General features: G+C 42.4%; 1 protein-coding gene across 2 annotated transcripts in view; it reads right to left on the minus strand.

Moving 5' to 3' along the window:
* Positions 1 to 24,660, minus strand: part of LOC106568513 (lysosome membrane protein 2) — a 61,836-nt gene extending 37,176 nt beyond the window's left edge. For both annotated transcript variants that reach the window (XR_014380216.1, XM_014138934.3), the window contains exons 1-2: positions 24,055 to 24,660; positions 7,805 to 7,962 (exon numbers count right to left, since the gene is read on the minus strand). Coding sequence is in view for 1 of the 2 variants with exons in the window: in XM_014138934.3 (XP_013994409.1) it covers positions 7,805 to 7,962; positions 24,055 to 24,177 (281 nt within the window). In the remaining variant the exon portion in view is untranslated. The remainder of the gene's footprint in view (positions 1 to 7,804; positions 7,963 to 24,054) is intronic.
* Between the last annotated feature and the right edge of the window lie 211 nt (positions 24,661 to 24,871).

Below are 24,871 nucleotides of genomic sequence, written 5' to 3' on the forward strand. Positions count from 1 at the left end.
CCAGACTAGGTAATTAGGTTAGGTTAAGAACCCAGATTATCCTGACTAGGTAATTAGGTTAGGTTAAGAAACCAGATTATCCTGACTAGGTAATTAGGTTAGGTCAAGAAAACAGATTATCCAGACTAGGTAATTAGGTTAAGAAGACAGATTATCCAGACTAGGTAATTAGGTTAGGTTAAGAAGACAGATTATCCTGACATCAAGTGTGCCAGTGTCACGTCCTGGCCAGTAAAAGGGGTTATTTGTCATTGTAGTTGGTCAGGGCGTGGCAGGGGGTGTTTGTTTTGTGTGGTTGGGTATTGTGGGTTTAGGTTCTAGTTTTCTTATTTCTATGTTTATCTAGCTTTTCTAGTTCTATGTGAGTTTTGTCAATGACCTCCAATTAGAGGTAGCTGGTTGTTGTTGTCTCTAATTGGAGGCCATATTTAGTTGTGTTTGTTTTCACTGGGTTTTGTGGGTGGTTTTTCTAGTATAGTCTATGCACCTTACTGGACTGTTTTCGTCACTTGTTTTGTATTGATTAAGTGTTTTCTTTAATAAATAAGAGGATGAGCACTTTACCCGCTGCGTTTTGGTCCCCCTTCAACGACGAGTGTTACAGCCAGCTGTATGTTTTTTGTACGCTGTATGTATGTTTTTTTGCTCTAGCCATGGACGTTGATATTTGTTTTAGAGAGCGTCCTTTGGTGCATTAACAGCGATAACCCACTTCTCTCATCATTGACGTTGAAATGACGATCTACTTTAAAAAATGGACTAAATAGTGACTATTGTGTTATGGGTTAGATGGAATGCTATATGTGCAAATGTATTTGTAGCAGGAGGCGAGGTACATACAAGGCCTGTGTTTGAGACAGAATGTTTACATAAGGCTCATAAATTAAGGTTGGGGTGATAGTCTCTGGGGGATGATACCTCTGGGGGACACCTACAACACCTGATGTCACAGGAAGGTAAAAAGATCAATAACCACCCGAGCCACTGCCTGTTCTCCCTGCTTCCATCCAGAAGACGAGGTCAGTACAGGTGCATCAAAGCTGGGACAGAGAGATTGAAAAACAGCTTCTATCTCAAGGTCATCAGATTGTTAAACAGCCAACACTAGCACAGAGAGGCTGTTGCCTACCTACAGACTTGATATCATCGGCCACTTTAATAAATGGAACACTAATCACTTTAATAACGGCACTTTAAGAATGTTTACATATCTCGCATTTCTCATCTCATATGTACAGTGAGGGAAAAAAGTATTTGATCCCCTGCTGATTTTGTACGTTTGCCCACTGACAAAGAAATGATCAGTCTATAATTTTAATGTAGTTGGCCACCAGGTTTGCACACATCTCAGGAGGGATTTTGTCCCACTCCTCTTTGCAAATCTTCTCCAAGTCATTAAGGTTTCGAGGCTGACGTTTGGCAACTCGAACCTTCAGCTCCCTTCACAGATTTTCTATGGGATTAAGGTCTGGAGACTGGCTAGACCACTCCAGGACCTTAATGTGCTTCTTCTTGAGCCACTCCTTTGTTGCCTTGGCCGTGTGTTTTGGGTCATTGTCATGCTGGAATACCCATCCACGACCCATTTTCAATGCCCTGGCTGAGGGAAGGAGGTTCTCACCCAAGATTTGATGGTACATGGCCCCGTCCATCGTCCCTTTGATGCGGTGAAGTTGTCCTGTCCCCTTAGCAGAAAAACACCCCCAAAGCATAATGTTTCCACCTCCATGTTTGACGGTGGGGATGGTGTTCTTGGGGTCATAGGCAGCATTCTTCCTCCTCCAAACACGGCGAGTTGAGTTGATGCCAAAGAGCTCCATTTTGGTCTCATATGACCACAACACTTTCACCAGTTGTCCTCTGAATCATTCAGATGTTCATTGGCAAACTTCAGACAGGCATGTATATGTGCTTTCTTGAGCAGGGGGACCTTGCGGGCGCTGCAGGATTTCAGTCCTTCACGGCGTAGTGTGTTACCAATTGTTTTCTTGGTGACTATGGTCCCAGCTGCCTTGAGATCATTGACAAGATCCTCCCGTGTAGTTCTGGGCTGATTCCTCACCGTTCTCATGATCATTGCAACTCCACGAGGTGAGATCTTGCATGGAGCCCCAGGCTGAGGGAGATTGACAGTTCTTTTGTGTTTCTTCCATTTGCGAATAATCGCACCAACTGTTGTCACCTTCTCACCAAGCTGCTTGGCGATGGTCTTGTAGCCCATTCCAGCCTTGTGTAGGTCTACAATCTTGTCCCTGACATCCTTGGAGAGCTCTTTGGTCTTGGCCATGGTGGAGAGTTTGGAATCTGATTGATTGATTGATTGCTTCTGTGGACAGGTGTCTTTTATACAGGTAACAAGCGGAGATTAGGAGCACTCCCTTTAAGAGTGTGCTCCTAATCTCAGCTCGTTACCTGTATAAAAGACACCTGGGAGCCAGAAATCTTTCTGATTGAGAGGGGGTCAAATACTTATTTCCCTCATTAAAATGCAAATCCTTTTATAACATTTTTGACATGCGTTTTTCTGGATTTTTTTGTTGTTATTCTGTCTCTTACTGTTCAAATAAACCTACCATTAAAATTATAGACTGATCATTTCTTTGTCAGTGGGCAAATGTACAAAATCAGCAGGGGATCAAATACTTTTTTCCCTCACTGTATATACTGTATCCTACACTATTATATACTATCTATTGCATCTTAGCCGCTCTGTCACTGCTCATCCATATATTTTATACTTATATATTCTCATTCCTTCACTAGATTGTGTGTATTAGGTTTTGTTGTGGAATGTGTTAGATATTACCTGTTAGATACTGCTACACTGTCGGATCTAGAAGCATAAGCATTTCACTACACTCGCAATAACATCTGCTAACCATGTGTATGTGACCAATAAAATGTGATTTGATTTGATGATACCATTCCTCAATGTATATTGTTATAGGAGATAGCTCGTAGGAGAGGGAGGACAGCTAACTGTGCACAATATAGAGACTATTATGAAGTAACGTTGAACGTTACACAGGCCCAGATCATGGTGAGAGTAGCAGAGATAGGGTTGGCATAGCACAAGAGTGTTATCCACAGGTAGCGACTGTAGCAGAACACAGGAGGTCATTGGAGATGTTGGTGGCTAGGGGACCAGGTATGAGTTGGGAGACAGGTAGGGAGTATCTGAAAGGGTCAGTCCTAGATCTATCAGTGAACCCACGAACAGTACAAAGAGCAGGAAACAGATTCCAGGAAGTAGTTATTATCACGGTAGTCGCTGTAGGGACAGTAACTGAAAGAGGCTATAGTAACAGCATGGAATTGGACTACGGCGCAAATGAGGGATTTTGAGGTATGTGTCATGGGCAGTGTCAGTAGTAGCAGGGGGTCCTTTAGTAGCATTATTGGGATATCATTTTATGAGGGAAATTGATGTTGAAACTTATATACAGTGTTGAGTTACCTCAAGATGAGGTAAAGTTGCTATAGGCCAACGTAAATGTATATCTGGTGGCTATGAAGGAGAAGGGGAGCAAAGTGACAATGACATGGCTTGGGAACACCTCTCAGAGCCTATGGCCGGAAAGGAGAAGACTGGATGAAAGCATGAGTATCTTTTAGGGCCTTCATTTCAGTGAAATCCAGCAGGAAAGTATCCTGTATGCATAGAGTCAGGCGAAGAGAGAGTAGGAATTGTCATGTTATCAAACTTTGATTGTTCTTTGCATATATATATATAATTATGCATAGCTTATTAACACAGTATTGCTATGCTTTGTGTTTCTCTTTGCTTTTCAAGTCTTGTGCTATCCCTCTCTTAGGAACCAGAAGGGAGAACGTTTGAATGGAAGAAGTCGACAGCTCCAGCAGTCATGTCATTATCAGTGTTCTACGAGGAATGGAAATAAGAGTGTGCATTGGGTGTGACTATAGAACAGAGGCAATACGTCTCTGAGTTTGTTAACCTCACAGTGAATGTTAATCATGTTTATGTTTAGTTCATGTTTTATTATCATTGTTTGTCCATTTATAAGTAATTTCCAAGTTTATGTAAGTTGAACAGTAGGAAGCTAATGTTCAAGAAGAGGGACTGATGGGTTCTTTAAACATTGTTAATCATCAGTTATACTAGAGAGGACATGAGAAGTGCCATAGTCTGGTTTCATGGGAGGAATGTCCAGTGGCAAGAAAAAGTATGTGAACCCTTTGGAATTACCTGGACTTCTGCATAAATTGGTCATAAAATGTGATCTAATCTTCATCTAAGTCACAACAATAGACAAACACAGTCTGCTTAAACTAATAACACACAAACAATTATACATTTTCATGTCTTTATTAAACACACCGTGTAAACATTCACAGTGTAGGGTGGGAAAAGTGTGTGAACCCTTGGATGTTATAACTGGTTGACCCTCCTTTGGCAGCAATAACCTCAACCAAATGTTTTCTGTAGATGCGGATCAGACCTGCACAACGGGGTCAGGAGGAATTTTGGACCATTCATCTTTACGAAACTGTTTTAGTTCAGCAATATTCTTGGGATGTCTGGTGTGAACCACTCTCCTGAGGTCATGCCACTTCATTTTAAATCAGGTTGAGGTCAGGACTCTGACTGGGCCACTCCAGAAGGTGTATTTTCTTCTGTTGAAGCCATAATGTTGTTGATTTACTTCTGTGTTTTGGGTCGTTGTCCTGTTGCATCACCCAACTTCTGTTGAGCTTCAATTGGCGGACAGATAGCCAAACATTCTCCTACAAAATGTCTTGATAAACTTGGGAATTCATTTTTCCGTCAATGATAGCAAGCTGTCCAGGCCCTGAGGCAGCAAAGCAGCCCCAAACCATGATGCTCCCTCCACCATACTTTACAGTTGGGATGAGGTTTTGATGTTGGTGTGCTGTGCCTTTTTTTCTCCACACATAGTGTTGTGTGTTCCTTCCAAACAACTCAACTTTAGTTTCATCTGTCCACAGAATATTTGTGGCTTCTTCCGTGGTGTCCTCCCATGAACATCATTCTTGTTTAGTGTTTTACGTATTGTAGACTTGTCAACGGAGATGTTAGCGTGTTCCATAGATTTCTATAAGTCTTTAGCTGACACTCTAGGATTCTTCTTAACCTCATTGAGCATTCTGCGCTGTGCTCTTGCAGTCATCTTTGCAGGACGGCCACTCCTTGGGACAGTAGCAGCAGTGCTGAACTTTCTCCATTTATAGACAATTTGTCTTACCGTGGACTGATGAACATCAAGGCTTCCAGCTTCATGCTAGTCAACAATTCTTAATCTTAGGTCTTCTGAGATCTCTTTTGTTCGAGGCATAGTTCACATCAGGCAATGCGTCTTGTGAATAGCAAACTCAAATTGTGTGAGCGTTTAAAAAAAAATGTATTACCCATTTTTCTCCCCAATTTCGTGGTATCCAATTGGTAGTTACTGTCTTGTCTCATCGCTGCAACTCCCATACGGACTCGGGAGAGGCGAAGGTCGAGAGCCATGCATCCTCCGAAACACAACCCAACCCAACCAAGCCACACTGTTTCTTGACACAGCGCACATCCAACCCGGAAGCCAGCCGCACCAATGTGTCGGAGGAAACACCGTACGCCTAGCGACCTGGTCAGCGTGCACTGCACCCGGCCCGCCACAGGAGTCGCTAGTCCGCGATGAGACAAGGATATCCCTGCTGGCCAAACCCTCCCTAACCACGCTGGGCCAATTGTGTGTCGCCCCTCCCGGTCGCGGCCGGCTGCGGCAGAGCCTGGGCTCGAACCCTGGATCTCTGGTGGCACAGCTAGCACTGTGATGCAGTGCCTTAGACGTTTGAGAGTTTTTTTTATAGGGCAGGGCAGCTGTAACCATCATCTCCAATCTCGTCTCATTGATTGGACTTAGCTTTTTGAATTAGCTTTTGGAAAAGTCATTAGCCTAAGGGTTCACATACTTTTTCCAACCTACACTGTGAATGTTTAAATGATGTATTCAATATAGACAAGAAAAATATAATAATTTGTGACTAAGATGAAGATCAGATACTAATTTATGCATGTGTCTTATACTCAGCTGGCCCCTCCCCAGATTTTGTCAAACGCTGTACAACAAAGCTTTCTTAGTGTCCAACAAGCTTTCTCCGGGAACAAGCTTTCTCCTTGTTCTGAACACCTACAAAACAAAGGTCATGCGGCTTGGTAAGAGGAATGACCCTCTCCCCACAGGTGTGATTACTTCCTCTGAGGGTTTAGAGCTTGAGGTAGTCACCTCATAAAAGTACTTGGGAGTATGGCTAGACGGTACACTGTCCTTCTCTCAGCACATATCAAAGCTACAGGCTAAGGTTAAATCTAGACTTGGTTTCCTCTATTGTAATCGCTCCCTTTCTCCACAGCTGTCAAACTAACCCTGATTCAGATGACCATCCTACCCATGCTAGATTACAGAGACAGAATTCATAGATTGGCAGGTGCTCTCGAGCGGCTAGATGTTCTTTACCATTCGGCCATTAGATTTGCAATAACGCCTGGGGAAGGAACCAAAGGGAGTGACAAACTCAGCAAAAAAAGGACCCTGTCTTTCAAAGATAATTTGTAAAAATCCAAATAATTTCACAGATCTTCATTGTAAAGGGTGTGAACACTGTTCCACATGCTTAATTAATGTGTCACAGCATCATCGGGCTGAGCTTGTTATCATTGCAGGCAATCTCAATGCTGTGCGTTACAGGGAAGACATCCTCCTCCCTCATGTGGTACCCTTCCTGCAGGCTCATCCTGACATGACCCTCCAGCATGACAATGCCACCAGCCATACTGCTCGTTCTGTGTGTGATTTCCTGCAAGACAGGAATGTCAGTGTTCTGCCATGGCCAGCGAAGAGCCCGGATCTCAATCATATTGAGCACATCTGGGACCTGTTGGATCGGAAGGTGAGGGCTAGGGCCATTCTCCCCAGAAATGTCCGGGAACTTGCAGGTGCCTTGGTGGAAGAGTGGGGTAACATCTCACAGCAAGAACGGGCAAATCTGATGCAGTCCATGAGGAGGAGATGCACTGCAGTACTTAATGCAGCTGGTGGCCACACCAGATACTGACTGTTACTTTTGATTTTGACCCCCCCTTTGTTCAGGAACACATTATTCCATTTCTGTTAGTCACATGTCTGTGGAACTTGTTCAGTTTATATCTCAGTTGTTGAATCTTGTTATGTTCATACAAATATTTACACATGTTAAGTTTGCTGAAAATAAACACAGTTGACAGTGAGTTTATATAGGGCAGGTAATCAGGGAGGTGATGGAGTCCAGGTGAGTGTCATAATGCGCTGATGCGCGTAACGATGGGGACAGGTGTGCGCCATAACGAGCAGCCTGGTGACCTATAGGCCAGAGAGGGAGCACACGTGACACATAGGCCTCATTCCCCCACTATCTGAGATATCTGCTGCAGCCCTCATCCTCCACATACAACACCCATTCTGCTAGTCACATTCTGTTAAAGGTCCCCAAAGCACACACATCCCTGGGTCGCTCCTCTTTTCAGTTTGGTCGGGTCGCCCAAAAAGTTACATATTGCAGCTTTAATATAAGGAATTTGAAAGGATTTACTTTTACTTTTGATACTTAAGTATATTTAAAAACAGATACCGAGTAAAAGTAGTATTTAACTGTGTGACTTTCACTTTTACTCGAGTCATTTTCTATTAAGGTATATTTACTTTTACTCAAGTATTACCATTGGGTACTTTTTCCACCTTGACCTGAGAGGACAGACTTGGCTCCATCCAGGAAGTACCTGTTAGGTGCGTAGTCCTACCTGTATGTGTAAGGGCCGACCTGAGAGACGATAGGCTTGGCTCCAACCAGGAAGTCATCTGGGTTGGTGACGTTGAAGAAGAAGTACTGCATGAAGACGGGAGGAGGAGGGTTTTTCCATGTCTCAAACACACGACTACCCTCTGTCAGAGTTATCTCCTAGAAACAGAACCACATCAGTTAGTACGCTCTTCACCTTGTCCCCCCCCCCCCCCCAACCTATAGACAGATGCTGGACAGAGAGAGACGGCTGGTGGACGACATTAGTATTCTTTATGATATCATTCAGATTGATTAGAACTGATCAGGTTTCTGTTCTAAAATACAATTTCTCTTGATCTCGGACACCAGAACCAAATCTTGCGTGTACTCGGCCATTTAAAACAAATTTAAAATCTGGAACAAGAGACATTTACTCAAAAAGAATACTATTGAAAATAGTGAATGAGGGTTTAGAATTGCATGCAATTAATTCTCACAGGAGAACAAAAACATGCCTGCCTGGGGAGTTGGGGATGTGGGATGGAGGGGGGGATGGATGGGGGGGGGGGGGGGGGGGCTACCGCAAGGCGTAGATGAATAGGAAAGACCCTCTATTTATCTTTGGCAGGGCTCTCCAACCCTGTTGAGACAATAACAGTGTGTGTGTGTGTGTGTGTGTGTGTGTGTGTGTGTGTGTGTGTGTGTGTGTGTGTAGAGATTGATCATGTGATTGATTAGTGAGTTTATTGGCCACCCGTTATTCATGGCACTGATCTTCATGATCAGAACACATTCCTCAGGTCTGAGCACACAGAGAGAGAGAGAGAGAGAGAGAGAGAGAGAGAGAGAGAGAGAGAGAGAGAGAGAGAGAGAGAGAGAGAGAGAGAGAGGGGGGGGGGGGGGGGGGGGGGGAAGAAAGACGGACAAAGACCCCAGCACAGGGACAAAGACCCAAGCCACCAGGGGACCTGAGGAAGGGGCGGTGTGTGAGGGGTTAAGAGATCAGTCTCTCAGCCTCTCCAACGACAAAATGTCCAGCTGAGCAGCTTGGGACAATGTGCCTGTCATCTTAAATAGAAGGAGAACAGAGACTGGAGTCTTCCAGCATGGAAGATGAGAAGTTAACTATCCACCTATAGCATACCAGTATGCTTACAGTTTTGTTATTTCTAAACCACTTTCCACCTCGACAAAGACACAGCGTTTGCTGGCGCCAGAGGAAACATTTAGGCTTTGATGTTTTCATTAGTGAGGACATACTTATTCTACACAGGCATGTTGCTAGAGGTTGAAACCAAAGTTGTTCATACCATACGCAAGTCCTGCTGCTACACAGCCGTCTCTAAAGTGTTGGAAGGCATTGTTCTGGTCTGGCTAAGGTCACCTCTGGTGACCCTTTACTACAGTGGCCCAGATAGAAGCTGTGGAGTTGCAAAACACTTCAGGGCCTGCATTCCAAATGGAACCCTATTCTCTATATAGTACACTACTTTTGACCAGATGCCCTATGGGCCACTGGTCCCTCTGAGCGCCGGTGAAAAGTAATGTACTCCATAGGGAATAGGGTTCCATTTGGAATGCAGACCAGCTCTCAATGTTGCCCAATAAGCCTGCCTGCCATGCTCTGAGGCTTACCACACAAAGAGGGCCTGCTGCTGAGTTCTGTGGTTTCAGTAATGAGCTTGAATCTGTCCCAAATGGCAAACTATTCCCTTTACAGTGGGCTCTGGTCAAATGTAGTACACTATACAGTATAGGGGATAGGATGCCATTTGAGAGACAACCCTCTGTCCTGCCATGAGGTGATGTGAGGAATGGTCTGACTCCGCTATGCCGAGAGGTCAGAGACAATAACAAAAGTGTGTGTGTCTGTGTGTGTGTGTACATGTGTGTGCGTGTGTGTGTGTCTGTGCACCCGTTGAATGTTTTCCAGCATGTTGTCATGGCTATCACTCATCATTACCTTAACCCACACCAACAGATAAAGAGGTTGAAATGGCATCATCGGAATTACAACCAAGTTACTACCTGGTTACTACCTGGTTACTACCTGGTTACTAGCTGGTTACTACCAGGTTACTACCTGGTTACTACCAAGTTAATACCTGGTTACTACCTGGTTACTACCTGGTTACTAGCTGGTTACTACCTGGTTACTACCTGGTAACTACCTGGTTACTACCTGGTTACTACCTGGTTACTAGCTGGTTACTACCTGGTTACTACCTGGTAACTACCTGGTTACTACCTGGTTACTACCTGGTTACTAGCTGGTTACTAGCTGGTTACTACCTGGTTACTACCAGGTTACTACCTGGTTACTACCTGGTTACTAGCTGGTTACTACCTGGTTACTACCTGGTTACTAGCTGGTTACTACCTGGTTGCTACCTGGTTACTACCAAGTTACTACCTGGTTACTACCTGGTTACTAGCTGGTTACTACCTGGTTACTACCTGGTTACTAGCTGGTTACTACCTGGTTACTACCTGGTTACTACCAGCTCCGGTTGTAAACTAACTGGTTATAATGACGTTTCAACCAGTTCTGCACGCTGAGAATAGTCTTGTGTTAATCTATATTCTACACATTACGGGCTGGTTTCCCGGAACACAGACTAAGCCTAGTCCTGGACTACAAAGCAAGCTCAACAGAGAATCTCCATTGAAAGTGCTTTTTAGTCCAAGACTAGGCTTATCTCCAGCAGATATATCTCTCTGGTCACCCCCAAAGCCAATTCCTCCTTCGGCCGCCTCTCCTTCCAGTTCTCTGCTGCCAATGACTGGAACGAACTACAAAAATCTCTAAAACTGGAAACACTTATCTCCCTCACTAGCTTTAAGCACCAGCTGTCAGAGCAGCTCACAGATTACTGCACCTGTACATAGCCCATCTATAATTTAGCCCTAACAACTACCTCTTCCCCTACTGTATTTATTTATTTTGCTCCTTTGCACCCCATTATTTATATTTCTACTTTGCACTTTCTTCCACTGCAAATCTACCATTCCAGTGTTTTACTTGCTATATTGTATTTATTTCTGTCCATATCTATATATCTAAATCTATCTATACCTATACATGTATTTAGTTATATCTATATATTTATATAAATATCTATCTATATCTACACTACTGTTCAAAAGTTTGAGCTCACTTTGAAATTTCTTTTTTTTTTAAGAAAAACAAATGTCCTTGTTTTTTTAAAGAAATCAGCCGTTTCCAGTTACAATAGTCCTTTACAACATAAACAATATCTACACTGTATTTCTGATCAATTTGATATTATTTTTATTTTAATGGACAAAAAAAATGTGTTTTTCTTTCAAAAACAAGGAAATTTCTAAGTGACTCAAACTTTTGAACGGTAGTGTATATATATATATATATATACATATATATCTATATCTATATCTATATATCTATCTATTTATATCTATATATCTATATCTATCTATTTATATCTATATATCTATCTCTATATATAATTGCAATAATAATTTTTTTGTTTGACAGACATTTTAAAGTGAGAGATATGAGTCTCAGTGTCATTCTGTTACCATGGAATTGCCCGCTTCACTTTATGGCCACATTAACCCTGATGCGAGGAATGGCCTTGTCACTTTAATGGCAGACAGCTCATTCAAATCAAGTTGACTCAGGGTCTTTCATCAGTTCAAACCCATGTTAGATCATACATGTCCAACAAATGGGACAAGGGGGCCACACAGTTACACTGTCTACATCCCAAATGGCACCCTACTATAGTGCATAAACAGGGCTCTGGTCAAAAGTAGTGTACTATATAGGGAATAGGGTGCCATTTGGGATGAAACCCCCTTTAATAAGTAACCTAATTAAACAAATACTAAAACTAGGCTAAATAAAGATCAGTTGTTCCAACATGTATATTTTGTAAGACACTGTCATGAAATATAAGTCCTGATTTGTGTGTTCTAATTTTGGATCGGGCCAGTCACATCAGTATTATCTGTGTCTGTCTGTCTGTCTGTGTGTGTGTGTCTCTGTGTGTGTGTGTGTGTGCTTGTGTGTCTCACATCAGGATAGTGAGTGAAGGACCTTTGTTTGCCTGGCTGGCATTTATTCTTAGTTATTAATATTTATATAGTTACTAGCTAAAGCATTTGTATAGGGAGCCATGAGAGAACATGTAACCCTGAGAAGACTAAACACTACTGTCTCAGTCTGCTCAGAAGACCGTATGACTATACTGTTTCCCAAATGGCACCCTATTCCCTACATAGTTCACTACTTTTGACAAGGGCTTCATATGGAATAGGGTGCCATTTGGGAAATATCCCAAGCAGTGGTGGAAAAAGTTTTTACTCATACTTAAGTAAAAGTAAAGATACCTTAATAGAAAATGATTAAAGTAAAAGTAAAAGTCACCCAGTAAAATTCTACTTGAGAAAAAGTGTAAAAGTATTTGGTTTAAAATATACTTAAGTATCAAAAGTAAAAGTATAAATCATTTCAAATTCCTTATATTAAGTGCGTGAATTTGACTATTTTATGTCCTGCTAAGCATTCAAAATGTAACGAGTACTTTTGGGTGTCAAGGAAAATGTATGGAGTAAAAAGTACATTATTTTCTTTAGGAATGTAGTGAAGTAAAAGTAAAAGTAGTAAAAAATATAAATAGTAAAGTACAGATACCCCCCAAAAAAACTACTTAAGTAGTACTTTCAAGTATTTTTACTTAAGTACTTTACACCCCTGATCCCAAGTCTGTTCTACTAGTGTGTTTATGGAAAGGCAGATGCACCTAGGATGGCATGTCATGATGTCAGGGTGGCACAACCCTTACCAGTAAGTTACATCTGGCTTATTTCACGCTTGTCTCGCCATTGGCTGACTCCTAAGTTCTAGAACCCTTGTCTGTGGCCTCATTGGCTGACTCCTGAAATCTAGAACCCTGGGGAGCACTACTTCATCACCACTCCAGATAATGTGGGCTATGGGTCGGTTTGTTTGAGCAACTTGGCCTAGGTCGTTGAAAGAGCTTGTGGAACAAAGGGTGAGAGGTCAGGTTACTTTGAGTGGAAGCATGTCAGGCCACCGGACTGTATTATCTGACTGTATTCTGGACTGTATTCTGGACTTTATTATCTGACTGTATTCTGGACTGTATTATCTGACTGTATTCTGGACTGTATTATCTGACTGTATTCTGGACTGTATTAGCTGAATGTATTCTGGACTGTATTATCTGAATGTATTCTGGACAGTATTATCTGAATGTATTCTGGACTGTATTAGCTGACTGTATTCTGGACTGTATTATCTGAATATATTCTGGACTGTATTAGCTGACTGTATTCTGGACTGTATTATCTGACTGTATTCTGGACTGTATTATCTGACTGTATTCTGGACTGTATTATCTGAATGTATTCTGGACTGTATTATCTGAATGTATTCTGGACTGTATTATCTGACTGTATTCTGGACTGTATTATCTGAATGTATTCTGGACTGTATTATCTGACTGTATTCTGGACTGTATTATCTGAATGTAGTCTGGACTGTATTATCTGAATGTATTCTGGACTGTATTATCTGACTGTATTAGCTGAATGTATTCTGGACTGTATTATCTGAATGTATTCTGGACTGTATTATCTGACTGTATTCTGGACTGTATTATCTGATTATGTCACAATGTGGCTCTGCTCAGTTGGCATGAGGCAATCCTTATGGTCAATCTAAAAGGTCAATCTCAAAGGTGACATTTGACATTCTTAAGGTCATTAAGGTCAATGTCTCATGCCAGACTCGTGTGACATATTTCTTCTTGACACGGCACTAGCAACACCAAGGTCTCGTAATGCTAGCTTAGGAAAATGTTGTTCCCCACACTATAGGTTTATAGTTGAGGAGTTTTGAAAATATTTTGACAGAAAGCCTTTTGACAAGCCGATAAGGGCAAATTACAGAAGGACTAATTACCCATTAGGGAAACAGCAGGAGAAAGTTGTTGTTTCTGAGATCTTTGCAACACCAACCCATTTAATCACATGTCCAGTGGGAGTATACCAAACACAGATTACCCATTATGCACCGCTCAGGTAGTACCTCCCATCCTTTCTAAGCGTTATCGTCGTACTGTTGTCTATACTGCCATGGAGTGTTGTCAGTTGTAATCTTGTTCCCATTCGTTTGAACTCCAGTCTTAGATCTGTTACTGTTAGCTCAAAAGAGAAGCCCACTGGGGTCTGCTCACCCAGCGCTACTAGTTCAGATGTGAAATGAAATACCCCCTCAGATTTCAAAACACGTAGAGGGCTTGGGCTGATGCCCAATAGCAACCTGGGCCCCATGTAAGTCAGTTTATAACGTTCCATCATTGGTTACTCTGAGAGTTCTTCACATTGACATCGGCTGTGGCATCGGGCCCTATGGTGCCAACCTAGGAAAAGTAATTCCAATTTCTACTCTTTCCTCTATTACTAATATGGATATAGACCAAATGGTGCAGTTCGTATAGCCATACCAACGATATCAATATCAACCATCAGACAGGGCCAGCATTTGCATATTGAACTTAGTTTGTTTGAGATGGACACTCCATGTGACTTACTAAAAATCATAAAGGACTTGGGTTGAAGCATCTGAATATTAGGAGCATACTTCCTAAACTGGATTATATCAAGATCTAGGCTATGCAGAGGAATCTGGACATTCTGGTATTGACTGAGATCTCTGGGGACATTCTGGACTCTGATATTGAGGGTTATAATGGACAGCTAACAGCTTAGTCCTGCTGTACAGCTAACAGCTTAGTCCTACTGTACAGCTAACAGCTTAGTCCTGCTGTACAGCTAACAGCTTAGTCCTACTGGACAGCTAACAGCGTAGTCCTACTGGACAGCTAATAACTTAGTCCTACTGGACAGCTAATAACTTAGTCCTACTGGACAGCTAATAACTTAGTCCTACTGGACAGCTAACAGCTTAGTCCTACTGGACAGCTAACAGCTTAGTCCTACTGGACAGCTAACAGCTTAGTCCTACTGTACAGCTAACAGCTTAGTCCTACTGGACAGCTAACAGCTTAGTCCTACTGGACAGCTAACAGCTTAGTCCTGCTGTACAGCTAACAGCTTAGTCCTACTGGACAGCTAACAGCTTAGTCCTACTGGACAGCTAACAGTTTAGTCCTACTGGAGAGCTAACAGCTTAGTCCTCCTGGACAGCTAACAGCTTAGTCCTACTGGACAGCTAACAGCGTAGTCCTACTGGACAGCTAACAGCTTAGTCCTCCTGGACAGCTAACAGCTTAGTCCTACTGGACAGCTAACAGCTTAGTCCTACTGGACAGCTAACAGCTTAGTCACCAAATTCCATTCGGTGGGAACTGTGACAATGTGGATTGTTATACACTGCATGTGACCATAACCACAACCTTGAGCGTGAACTCAATGTGAGAAAGGCAACAAAGTAGTAATCTTATGGTTGGTTAACTCTCATGGTTAATCTCATGGTTGTTTAACTCTGGAGACTCCTTTGGTGCCTAGAGAGTTAGGTAGATCAGCCTTTTCATGTCCTTGTGTCTTGCATGTGGAATGATCTACAATGCACTTTACATTTGGAGGAATTGGTGCCTTTAGGGCATTTCAGACTGTTGGGGGACCTTTTTAATGTCTGTTTTTTATGATTATGTTTTGCTTTTCGTGTAATGTTGTGTATAATAATGTGTATTTTAATGTGTGAATGTGTAGTTTACTGTGTTTATTGTATTTTGATGTGTATTGTGGTGCTATACAGGGATCATCTGGAAAAGAGACCTTGGTCTCAGCATTGTCTCCCTGTCAAAATAAAGATTAAAAAAACAAAAACACTTTCAACTCTTTCAACTCTTTCTATACACTTTCTCAACCTCCAGACCTGTCTCCAGATCAAATGCGTCTCTGTTATGAAGTGAAAACCTGGACCGCTAACAGCTTAGTCCTCCTGGACCGCTAACAGCTTAGTCCTCCTGGACAGCTAACAGCTTAGTCCTCCTGGACAGCTAACATCTAACAGCTTAGTCCTGCTGTACAGCTAACAGCTTAGTCCTCCTGGACAGCTAGCAGCTTAGTTCTGCTGTACAGCTAACAGCTTAGTCCTCCTGGACAGCTAGCAGCTTAGTTCTGCTGTACAGCTAACAGCCTAGTCCTGCTGGACAGCTAACAGCTTAGTTCTGCTGGACAGCTAACAGCTTAGTCCTGCTGGACAGCTAACAGCTTAGTCCTCCTGGACAGCTAGCAGCTTAGTTCTGCTGTACAGCTAACAGCTTAGTCCTACTGGACAGCTAACAGCTTAGTCCTCCTGGACAGCTAACAGCCTAGTCCTGCTGGACAGCTAACAGCTTAGTCCTACTGGACAGCTAACAGCTTAGTCCTACTGGACAGCTAACAGCTTAGTCCTCCTGGACAGCTAACAGCTTAGTTCTGCTCGACAGCTAACAGATTAGCCCTCCTGGACAGCTAACAGCTTAGTCTTTCTGGACAGCTAACAGATTAGTCCTTCTGGACAGCTAACAGATTAGCCCTCCTTTAATACAGAAAACCTCGACAGCTAACAGCTTAGTCCTCCTTTAATGCAGAAAACCAGGACAGCTAACAGATTCGTCCTCCTTTAATACTGAAAACCTGGACAGCTAACAGCTTAGTCCTACTGGATAGCTAACAGATTAATATTGCTGGACAGCTAGCAGCTTAGTCCTGCTGGACAGCTAATAACTTAGTCCTACTGGACAGCTAATAACTTAGTCCTGCTGGACAGCTAATAACTTAGTCCTGCTGGACAGCTAATAACTTAGTCCTACTGGACAGCTAATAACTTAGTCCTGCTGGACAGCTAATTACTTAGTCCTGCTGGACAGCTAATAACTTAGTCCTGCTGGACAGCTAACAGCTTAGTCCTACTGGACAGCTAATAACTTAGTCCTACTGGACAGCTAATAACTTAGTCCTGCTGGACAGCTAATAACTTAGTCCTGCTGGACAGCTAACAGCTTAGTCCTACTGGACAGCTAACAGCTTAGTCCTACTGGACAGCTAACAGCTTAGTCCTCCTGGACAGCTAACAGCTTAGTTCTGCTGGACAGCTAACAGATTAGCCCTCCTGGACAGCTAACAGCTTAGTCTTTCTGGACAGCTAACAGATTAGCCCTCCTGGACAGCTAACAGATTAGTCCTTCTGGACAGCTAACAGATTAGCCCTCCTTTAATACAGAAAACCTCGACAGCTAACAGCTTAGTCCTCCTTTAATGCAGAAAACCAGGACAGCTAACAGATTCGTCCTCCTTTAATACTGAAAACCTGGACAGCTAACAGCTTAGTCCTCTAATACAGAAAATTTGGACAGCTAACAGCTTAGTCCTACTGGATAGCTAACAGATTAATATTGCTGGACAGCTAGCAGCTTAGTCCTGCTGGTCAGCTAATAACTTAGTCCTACTGGACAGCTAATAACTTAGTCCTGCTGGACAGCTAATAACTTAGTCCTGCTGGACAGCTAATAACTTAGTCCTACTGGACAGCTAATAACTTAGTCCTGCTGGACAGCTAATAACTTAGTCCTGCTGGACAGCTAATAACTTAGTCCTGCTGGACAGCTAATTACTTAGTCCTGCTGGACAGCTAATAAATTAGTCCTACAGGACAGCTAATAACTTAGTCCTGCTGGACAGCTAATAACTTAGTCCTACTGGACAGCTAATAACAAAGTCCTGCTGGATAGCTAGCAGCTTAGTCCTGCTGGACAGCTAATAACTTAGTCCTGCTGGACAGCTAATAACTTAGTCCTGCTGGACAGCTAATAACTTAGTCCTACTGGACAGCTAATAACTTAGTCCTACTGGACAGCTAATAACTTAGTGCTACTGGACAGCTAACAGCTTAGTCCTACTGGACAGCTAGCAGCTTAGTCCTGCTGGTCAGCTAATAACTTAGTCCTACTGGACAGCTAATAACTTAGTCCTGCTGGACAGCTAATAACTTAGTCCTGCTGGACAGCTAATAACTTAGTCCTACTGGACAGCTAATAACTTAGTCCTGCTGGACAGCTAATAACTTAGTCCTGCTGGACAGCTAATAACTTAGTCCTGCTGGACAGCTAATTACTTAGTCCTGCTGGACAGCTAATAAATTAGTCCTACAGGACAGCTAATAACTTAGTCCTGCTGGACAGCTAATAACTTAGTCCTACTGGACAGCTAATAACAAAGTCCTGCTGGATAGCTAGCAGCTTAGTCCTGCTGGACAGCTAATAACTTAGTCCTGCTGGACAGCTAATAACTTAGTCCTGCTGGACAGCTAATAACTTAGTCCTACTGGACAGCTAATAACTTAGTCCTACTGGACAGCTAATAACTTAGTGCTACTGGACAGCTAACAGCTTAGTCCTACTGGACAGCTAATTACTTAGTCCTACTGGACAGCTAATAACATAGTCCTACTGGACAGCTAATAACTTAGTCCTGCTGGACAGCTAATAACTTAGTCCTGCTGGTCAGCTAATAACTTAGTTCTACTGGACAGCTAATAACTTAGTCCTGCTGGACATCTAATAACTTAGTCCTGCTAGACAGCTAATAACTTAGTCCTACTGGACAGCTAACAGCTTAGTCCTACTGGACAGCTAACAGTATTTAATCCTTTAATACAATATATTCTATTCATATTGTGTTAAATTCTCAGGATCCCTCCCTCTCTCTGTCTTTCTTTCTCACTCTTCCTGGATATATGGAAGGCACAGTACTTGACAGTTTGCACGGGATGAAATTCCATTCGGTGGGAACTGTGACAATGTGGATTGTTATGCACTGCATGTGACCATAACCACAACCTTGAGCGTGAACTCAATGTGAGAAAGGCAACAAAGTAGTAATGTTATGATGCAGGTTAGAACCGTGCCATGAAGATAGAACACCACTGTAAACAGAATCTCACGGGATTCTCAAACCAACAAACACTCAAAAATTATCTGGTTGATTCAAGTATGTATTATTTAGTAATGGGTTCCACAGGCATTTTTTTTGTTTTAAATATTTAGTTTGGCACAAATTTAGCTCCAACTTGAGAAAATGTAGTTACAAATGTTGTGAGTAGCACCCACACACTGCTTTTAACATACAATATTTTCAAACTACACACACAAGATAACCAAAAGTGTGTGGATACTTGCTTCTCGATCATCTCATTCCAAAATCATGGACATTAATATGGAGTCGGTCCCCCCATTGCTGTTATAACAGCCTCCACTCTTCTGGGAAGGCTTTCCACTAGATGTTGGAACATTGCTGCGGGGATTTGCTTCCATTCAGACACAAGAGCATAAAGTGAGGTCGGGCACGGATGTTGGGCGATTAGGCCTGGCTCGCAGTCGGTGTTCCAAGTCATCCTAAAGGTGTTCAATGGGGTTGAGGTCAGGGCTCTGTGCAGGCCAGTCAAGTTCTTCCACATCGATCTCGACAAACTATTTCTGTATGGACCTCGCTTTGTGCACAGGGGAATTGTCATGCTGAAACAGGAAAGTGCCTTCCCCAAAATGTTGCCACAAAGTTGGAATCATCTAGAATGTAATTGTATGCTGTAGCATTAAGATTTCCCTTCACTGGAACTAAGGGGCCTAGCCCGAACCACGGAAAACAGCCCCAGACCATTATTCCTCCTCCACCAAACTTGACAGTTGCCACTATGGATTGGGGCAGGTAGCGTTCTCCTGGCATCCGTCAAACCCAGGTTAGTCCGTCGAGCTGCCAGGTAGTGAAGCGTGATTCATCAATCCAGGGAACGCGTTTCGACTGCTCAAATCAAATCAATTGGTCACATACACGTGTTTAGCAGATGTTATTGCGGGTGTAACGAAATGCTTGCTCCAGAGTCCAATGGCGGCAAGCTTTACACCACTCCAGCCAAGCTCTTGGCATTGCGCATGGTAATCTTAGGCTGCATGAAAACCCATTTCATGAAGCTCCCGACGAACAGTTATTTTGCTTCCAGAGGCAGTTTGGAACTGAGGAAATTCTCATAATAACTGATAACTGACACAGGCATGGTGGCGTAGCAGGAGGATCGGAATGCCGTGAACCAAGTGGTTGTGACTTCAAATCCCAAACCCACGTGCTGAATAATATTTACTGTATAAATGCACAGCTTCAATGTGTGTCAAATATGTATAATGAAAATATTGTATGTTAAAAGCACTGTGTTTTCTGAAGTTGGAGATACATTTTGGTCAACTAAAAATGTTACGTTCAAGTAACACTTTGACCAAAACGTTGAGTAAACTAAAAAAGGCTGTGGAACCAGTTACTAAATAATTATTAGTTGAATCAACTAGATTTATTTTACAGTGAACAGAGATGCCCTGAAGATAGAACGTTACTGGAAACAGAATTTCATGGTCTTCTAACATCAACAAACAGAGATGCCCTGAAGATAGAACATTACTGGAAACAGAATTTCATGGGCTTCTAACATCAACAAACAGAGATGCCCTGAAGATAGAACATTACTGGAAACAGAATTTCATGGGCTTCTAACATCAACAAACAGAGATGCCCTGAAGATAGAACGTTACTGGAAACAGAATTTCATGGGCTTCTAACATCAACAAACAGAGATGCCCTGAAGATAGAACGTTACTGGAAACAGAATTTCATGGGCTTCTAACATCAACAAACAGAGATGCCCTGAAGATAGAACGTTACTGGAAACAGAATTTCATGGGCTTCTAACATCAATAAACAGAGATGCCCTGAAGATAGAACGTTACTGTGTTTATCTTACTGTGATTAATGATGACAGGTGTTTATGAAGGTACTCTGTACAGTAAAAAAAAAACTAAATGATTTATGCTAAACCTTTCTGTACCATATATACAGTACAGTATATTTCAATAGATTAAGTGTGCAGAGATTAGTGGAATATGTTACAATTTAACCTCTGAACTCAATTATTTATTAAACCCGTCCTACACTCCAGTTCTCACCCAAAGATTTTCCAGGAACCTTTCCTCACATGCTTACTAACCGTTACAAATCACTTGTCACATCCAGATGGTTTGGCACTTAAAGGAGTGAGAAGGACATTGTGTATGTGAGTAAAGCACATACGGTTATAGTCATACATACATATTTATGTACAGTTAAATGCTATCTTTCATCTTGTACATCCACTGTTTTACAACTGCGACTGACTTATGACTTCTGTAACCAGGCCAAGAAATCCTCTACACCAGTGGACGGCAACAGGTGGGTCCGTGGGCCAAAACTGCCCCGCGTGTGATTGTTTATGCCCCCCTACCCCAAAGTTTGTAATCTATTTTTAATTTTTTATTCTAGTTTTTGGTCAAAAAAGTATCAAATCACTAGGGATTCAGCAAAAAAATCTAAATAATTTAGGAAACATGTTGTCCGGGTCATTTTAAATAAGAATTTGCTTTTAACTGACATGCCCAGTTAAATAAAGGTTAAATAAATACAAATAAAATAAAAACTATTCCCACAAATACAAAAAGAGATGTGATCATGTCTCAATGTAATCAAGGTGTGAAATTATTGTTATTTTCAAATACAATCTAAGTTGTGGTCAATTTGCAGTGTATAAATGATTACAATTATTTTCCAGCCCCCCGGACTATTTGTTCCAACAAAACCACGGCCCGTGGCTGAATCTAGTTGCCTACCCCCACACCCCAATCCCCACATGCAAAACCAGGAAGGAAGTCTCTGTGGAATTTGAAGCCAGATGGAGAGGATTTGAAAACATCAGTCACACTATGTATGCTATAGGCTGTGTCCCAAATGGAGCCCTATTCCCTTTATAGTGCACTACTTTTGACCACAGCTGGGCTCTGGTCAAAAGTAGTGCACTATATTATATAGGAAATAGGCTTCCATTTGAGATGCACCCATACTTCCATGAACCTAGCTTCAGTCACACTATGCATCCTGTCCTTCCCACCATTGAACCCACAGACTGTGTAGCATCTTGATTCAATCAACAGCTGCTTAACTCAAGGGGTGTATTATCCCTTTTATCGTTCCCTCTGCCTCCCACTGGCTCCCACTGCCTCCCTCTGCCTCCCACTGCCTCCCACTGCCTCCTTCTGCCTCCCACTGCCTCCCTCTGCCTCCCACTGCCTCCCTCTGCCTCCCACTGCCTCCCTCTGCCTCCCTCAGCCTCCCTTTGCCTCCCACTGCCTCCCTCTGCCTCCCACTGCCTCCCTCTGCCTCCCTCTGCCTCCCTTTGCCTATCTCTGCCTAAAAGTAATTTGTTTGGGCGGTGGCCTAGCTGTGGGTTGGAGCACCAGAGGGTTGTCTGCATGGGCTAAGGCACGGTTAGTTATTCTTAGCTGTGGAATCCATCCTCTGCAACCAACTGCAAGGAACCTCCTCTGACACATGGGAAAAGTTGTATGAACAGATTTAAACAAAATCACCTTAGAATCATAAATATTTGGAACACAGAACTCTCCACTCTCATTCTCTACATCCCGTACTAAAAACTGTAAAATGGTTTTAATAAAAGGCATTACTGTAAACGTATTCTAAGTTATATGAAATGTTGTCATTGTATAGTTCTTCAACTACAAGAGGTTGAATTGTGAAAAGGAACATGCAGTATTATATGTGATTGACCACACACACACACACACACACACACACACACACACACACACACACACACACACACACACACACACACACACACACACACACACACACACACACACACACACACACACACACAACAGGTGGACAATTGTACATATAATGCCATGCTGTTTGCCACATGTGAGACAGGCCTGTGTCCCAAATGGCACCCTATTCCCTACATAGTGTACTGCTTTTAAACAGGACTTCATAGGGGCTCTGGTCTAAAGTAGTGCACTATATAGGGAATAGGGTTCCATAGGGTTCTGGTCTAAAGTAGTGCACTATATAGGGAATAGGGTTCCATAGGGCTCTGGTCTAAAGTAGTGCACTATATAGGGAATAGGGTTCCATAGCGCTCTGGTCACAAAATAGTGCACTATATAGGGAACAGGGTGCCATTTGGGGATGCACAGAGGAGATATGGAGATGCCTCATCCTTCTTATCCAGCTCAGGAAAACGCTTCTGACTGAGGTTCTTCAATGAGAGCATGGAAAATGCATATCAGTGGCATTTGTCACACCCTGATCTGTTTCACCTGTCTTTGTGATTGTCTCCACCCCCCTCCAGGTGTCGCCCGTCTTCCCCATTATCCCCGGTGTATTTATACACGTGTTCTCTGTTTGTCTGTTGCCAGTTAGTTTTGTTTCGCGAAGCCTACCAGCGTTTTTCTCTCTGTTCCTGTCTCTCGATTGTTCCATTTTTTCCCGGTGTTGACCATTTCTGCCTGCCCTGACCCTGAGCCTGCCCGCCGTCCTGTACCTTTGCCCCACCTATCTGGATTACTGACCCCTGCCTGCCCTTGACCTGTCTTTTGCATGCCCTTGTGGGATTAATAAACTGTTGATACTTCGACATTGTCTGCATCTGGGTCTTGAAACGTGATAGCACTGACCAGTAGCACTAATCACAACAACAACAACAACAACAACAACAACAACAACAACAACAACAAAGTGATGATATATCATGTAATCTTACAGGGGTTCACAATGTTTATCATATCAATAGGGACTGAATGTTATTGTAAACAAAGGACTCAAATCTGTATTATTGAATTAGATAAGTAAATGTTTTGCTTGTTAAGCTTCCTGGATAGTTTAGTGTGTCTAATTATACACCCTTTGTGACAAGATTGACTGAAAACTGGGACAATGTAATGACGATAAAGGGTATATAATGCATATTCACATGCATGTACCTAGCTACCCTCTTGTTCAACAACAAGGTGCCCTCCATGATATCCAAAAATAATTAGTATTTGTCAACATACAGTATAATTTCAACATCATCTGTGTAAATAATAGTATAGGTTACTGCAGAGATAAATGTTGACGCCTATTTTCGCTTTTCAGTACGGGGCTGATATACCATAGCTACCCTGGGCTGATATATGAGAGAGAGACAGAACCTAGCTCATGCAGAAGCTTTCATCAATGTTGATACTCTGACCAGAGGATTCTCTGCCTCTATAAATATGATTTCCACTGAAGCTGTAGGCCTATGAATGAAAACATCTCATGACTTAAAACATTGTTATAACACAGAAAATATAAAAATACAAAATGACTTAACTTTTGTATAATAAATACATTTACCTTTTTTAACCGGTTATGGATTAAAGTTTGAAATACTTGAGCCACAGTCAAACTAATCCCGATGACCAGCAGACTGGCGCAGACAATCCCGACTCCATATATCGCACAAGATCTTCGCGTCATGATGAAGGTGACTCCCGAGACAACAGTGCGTAAAAGTTCGACCACAGCCTAGAAGAAGCGGAGGATTGATGCCGTTGAAACGTGGCTACTGAGCCTGCTGTGTTTTTATCTGCAAGTTCCCTTCACTGTGCAAACAGTAACAAAGAAACGTATTCAAAGTTGACCTTGTTGACTGATCTTTGTGGTCCGTTTTCTCGATGGTTTCTGCAGGTTTCTGCAAGATGTTTGCAGAACTTCTATTCTGCAGGAGCGTTTTTTAGTCGACAAATGAATAATAACGGTAATCGTTTCTTTATTCTTCTTAGTTTATAAGGCGGTCCAAGAAAGGGGAATTAAGCTAACTTTAGCTATCCGCTTTCTGGTTAATAATGAAAAAGATATTTCACAGCAGAAGAAGTTCGGCTGCAGTCCGAGGTGGTGAAGGTGTAGTAAACTGTATAAAACATGCCAGTGGATATTTGTAGCGTCCTACAAGGTCACACTTGTGCCCTCCGTGCGTTAGCGAATGTTGATTGGTCACAAGTTAACGGCTGTTGTCTCCCCCCAACACGTGTGTCAGTGCTGTTACAGGCTGGGGCTGTGGTCTCAGAGCATGTCGGATTATTCTGTACATACATCCAAGACACTCCATTTAGTATGATCTTACATTTTCTATGGAATGTATTACTTTGTGGATGTCCATCACCCATTTCGT

Source organism: Salmo salar, chromosome 13 (assembly GCF_965601325.2).
Source record: "Salmo salar chromosome 13, fSalSal1, whole genome shotgun sequence".
Taxonomy (NCBI): domain Eukaryota; kingdom Metazoa; phylum Chordata; class Actinopteri; order Salmoniformes; family Salmonidae; genus Salmo; species Salmo salar.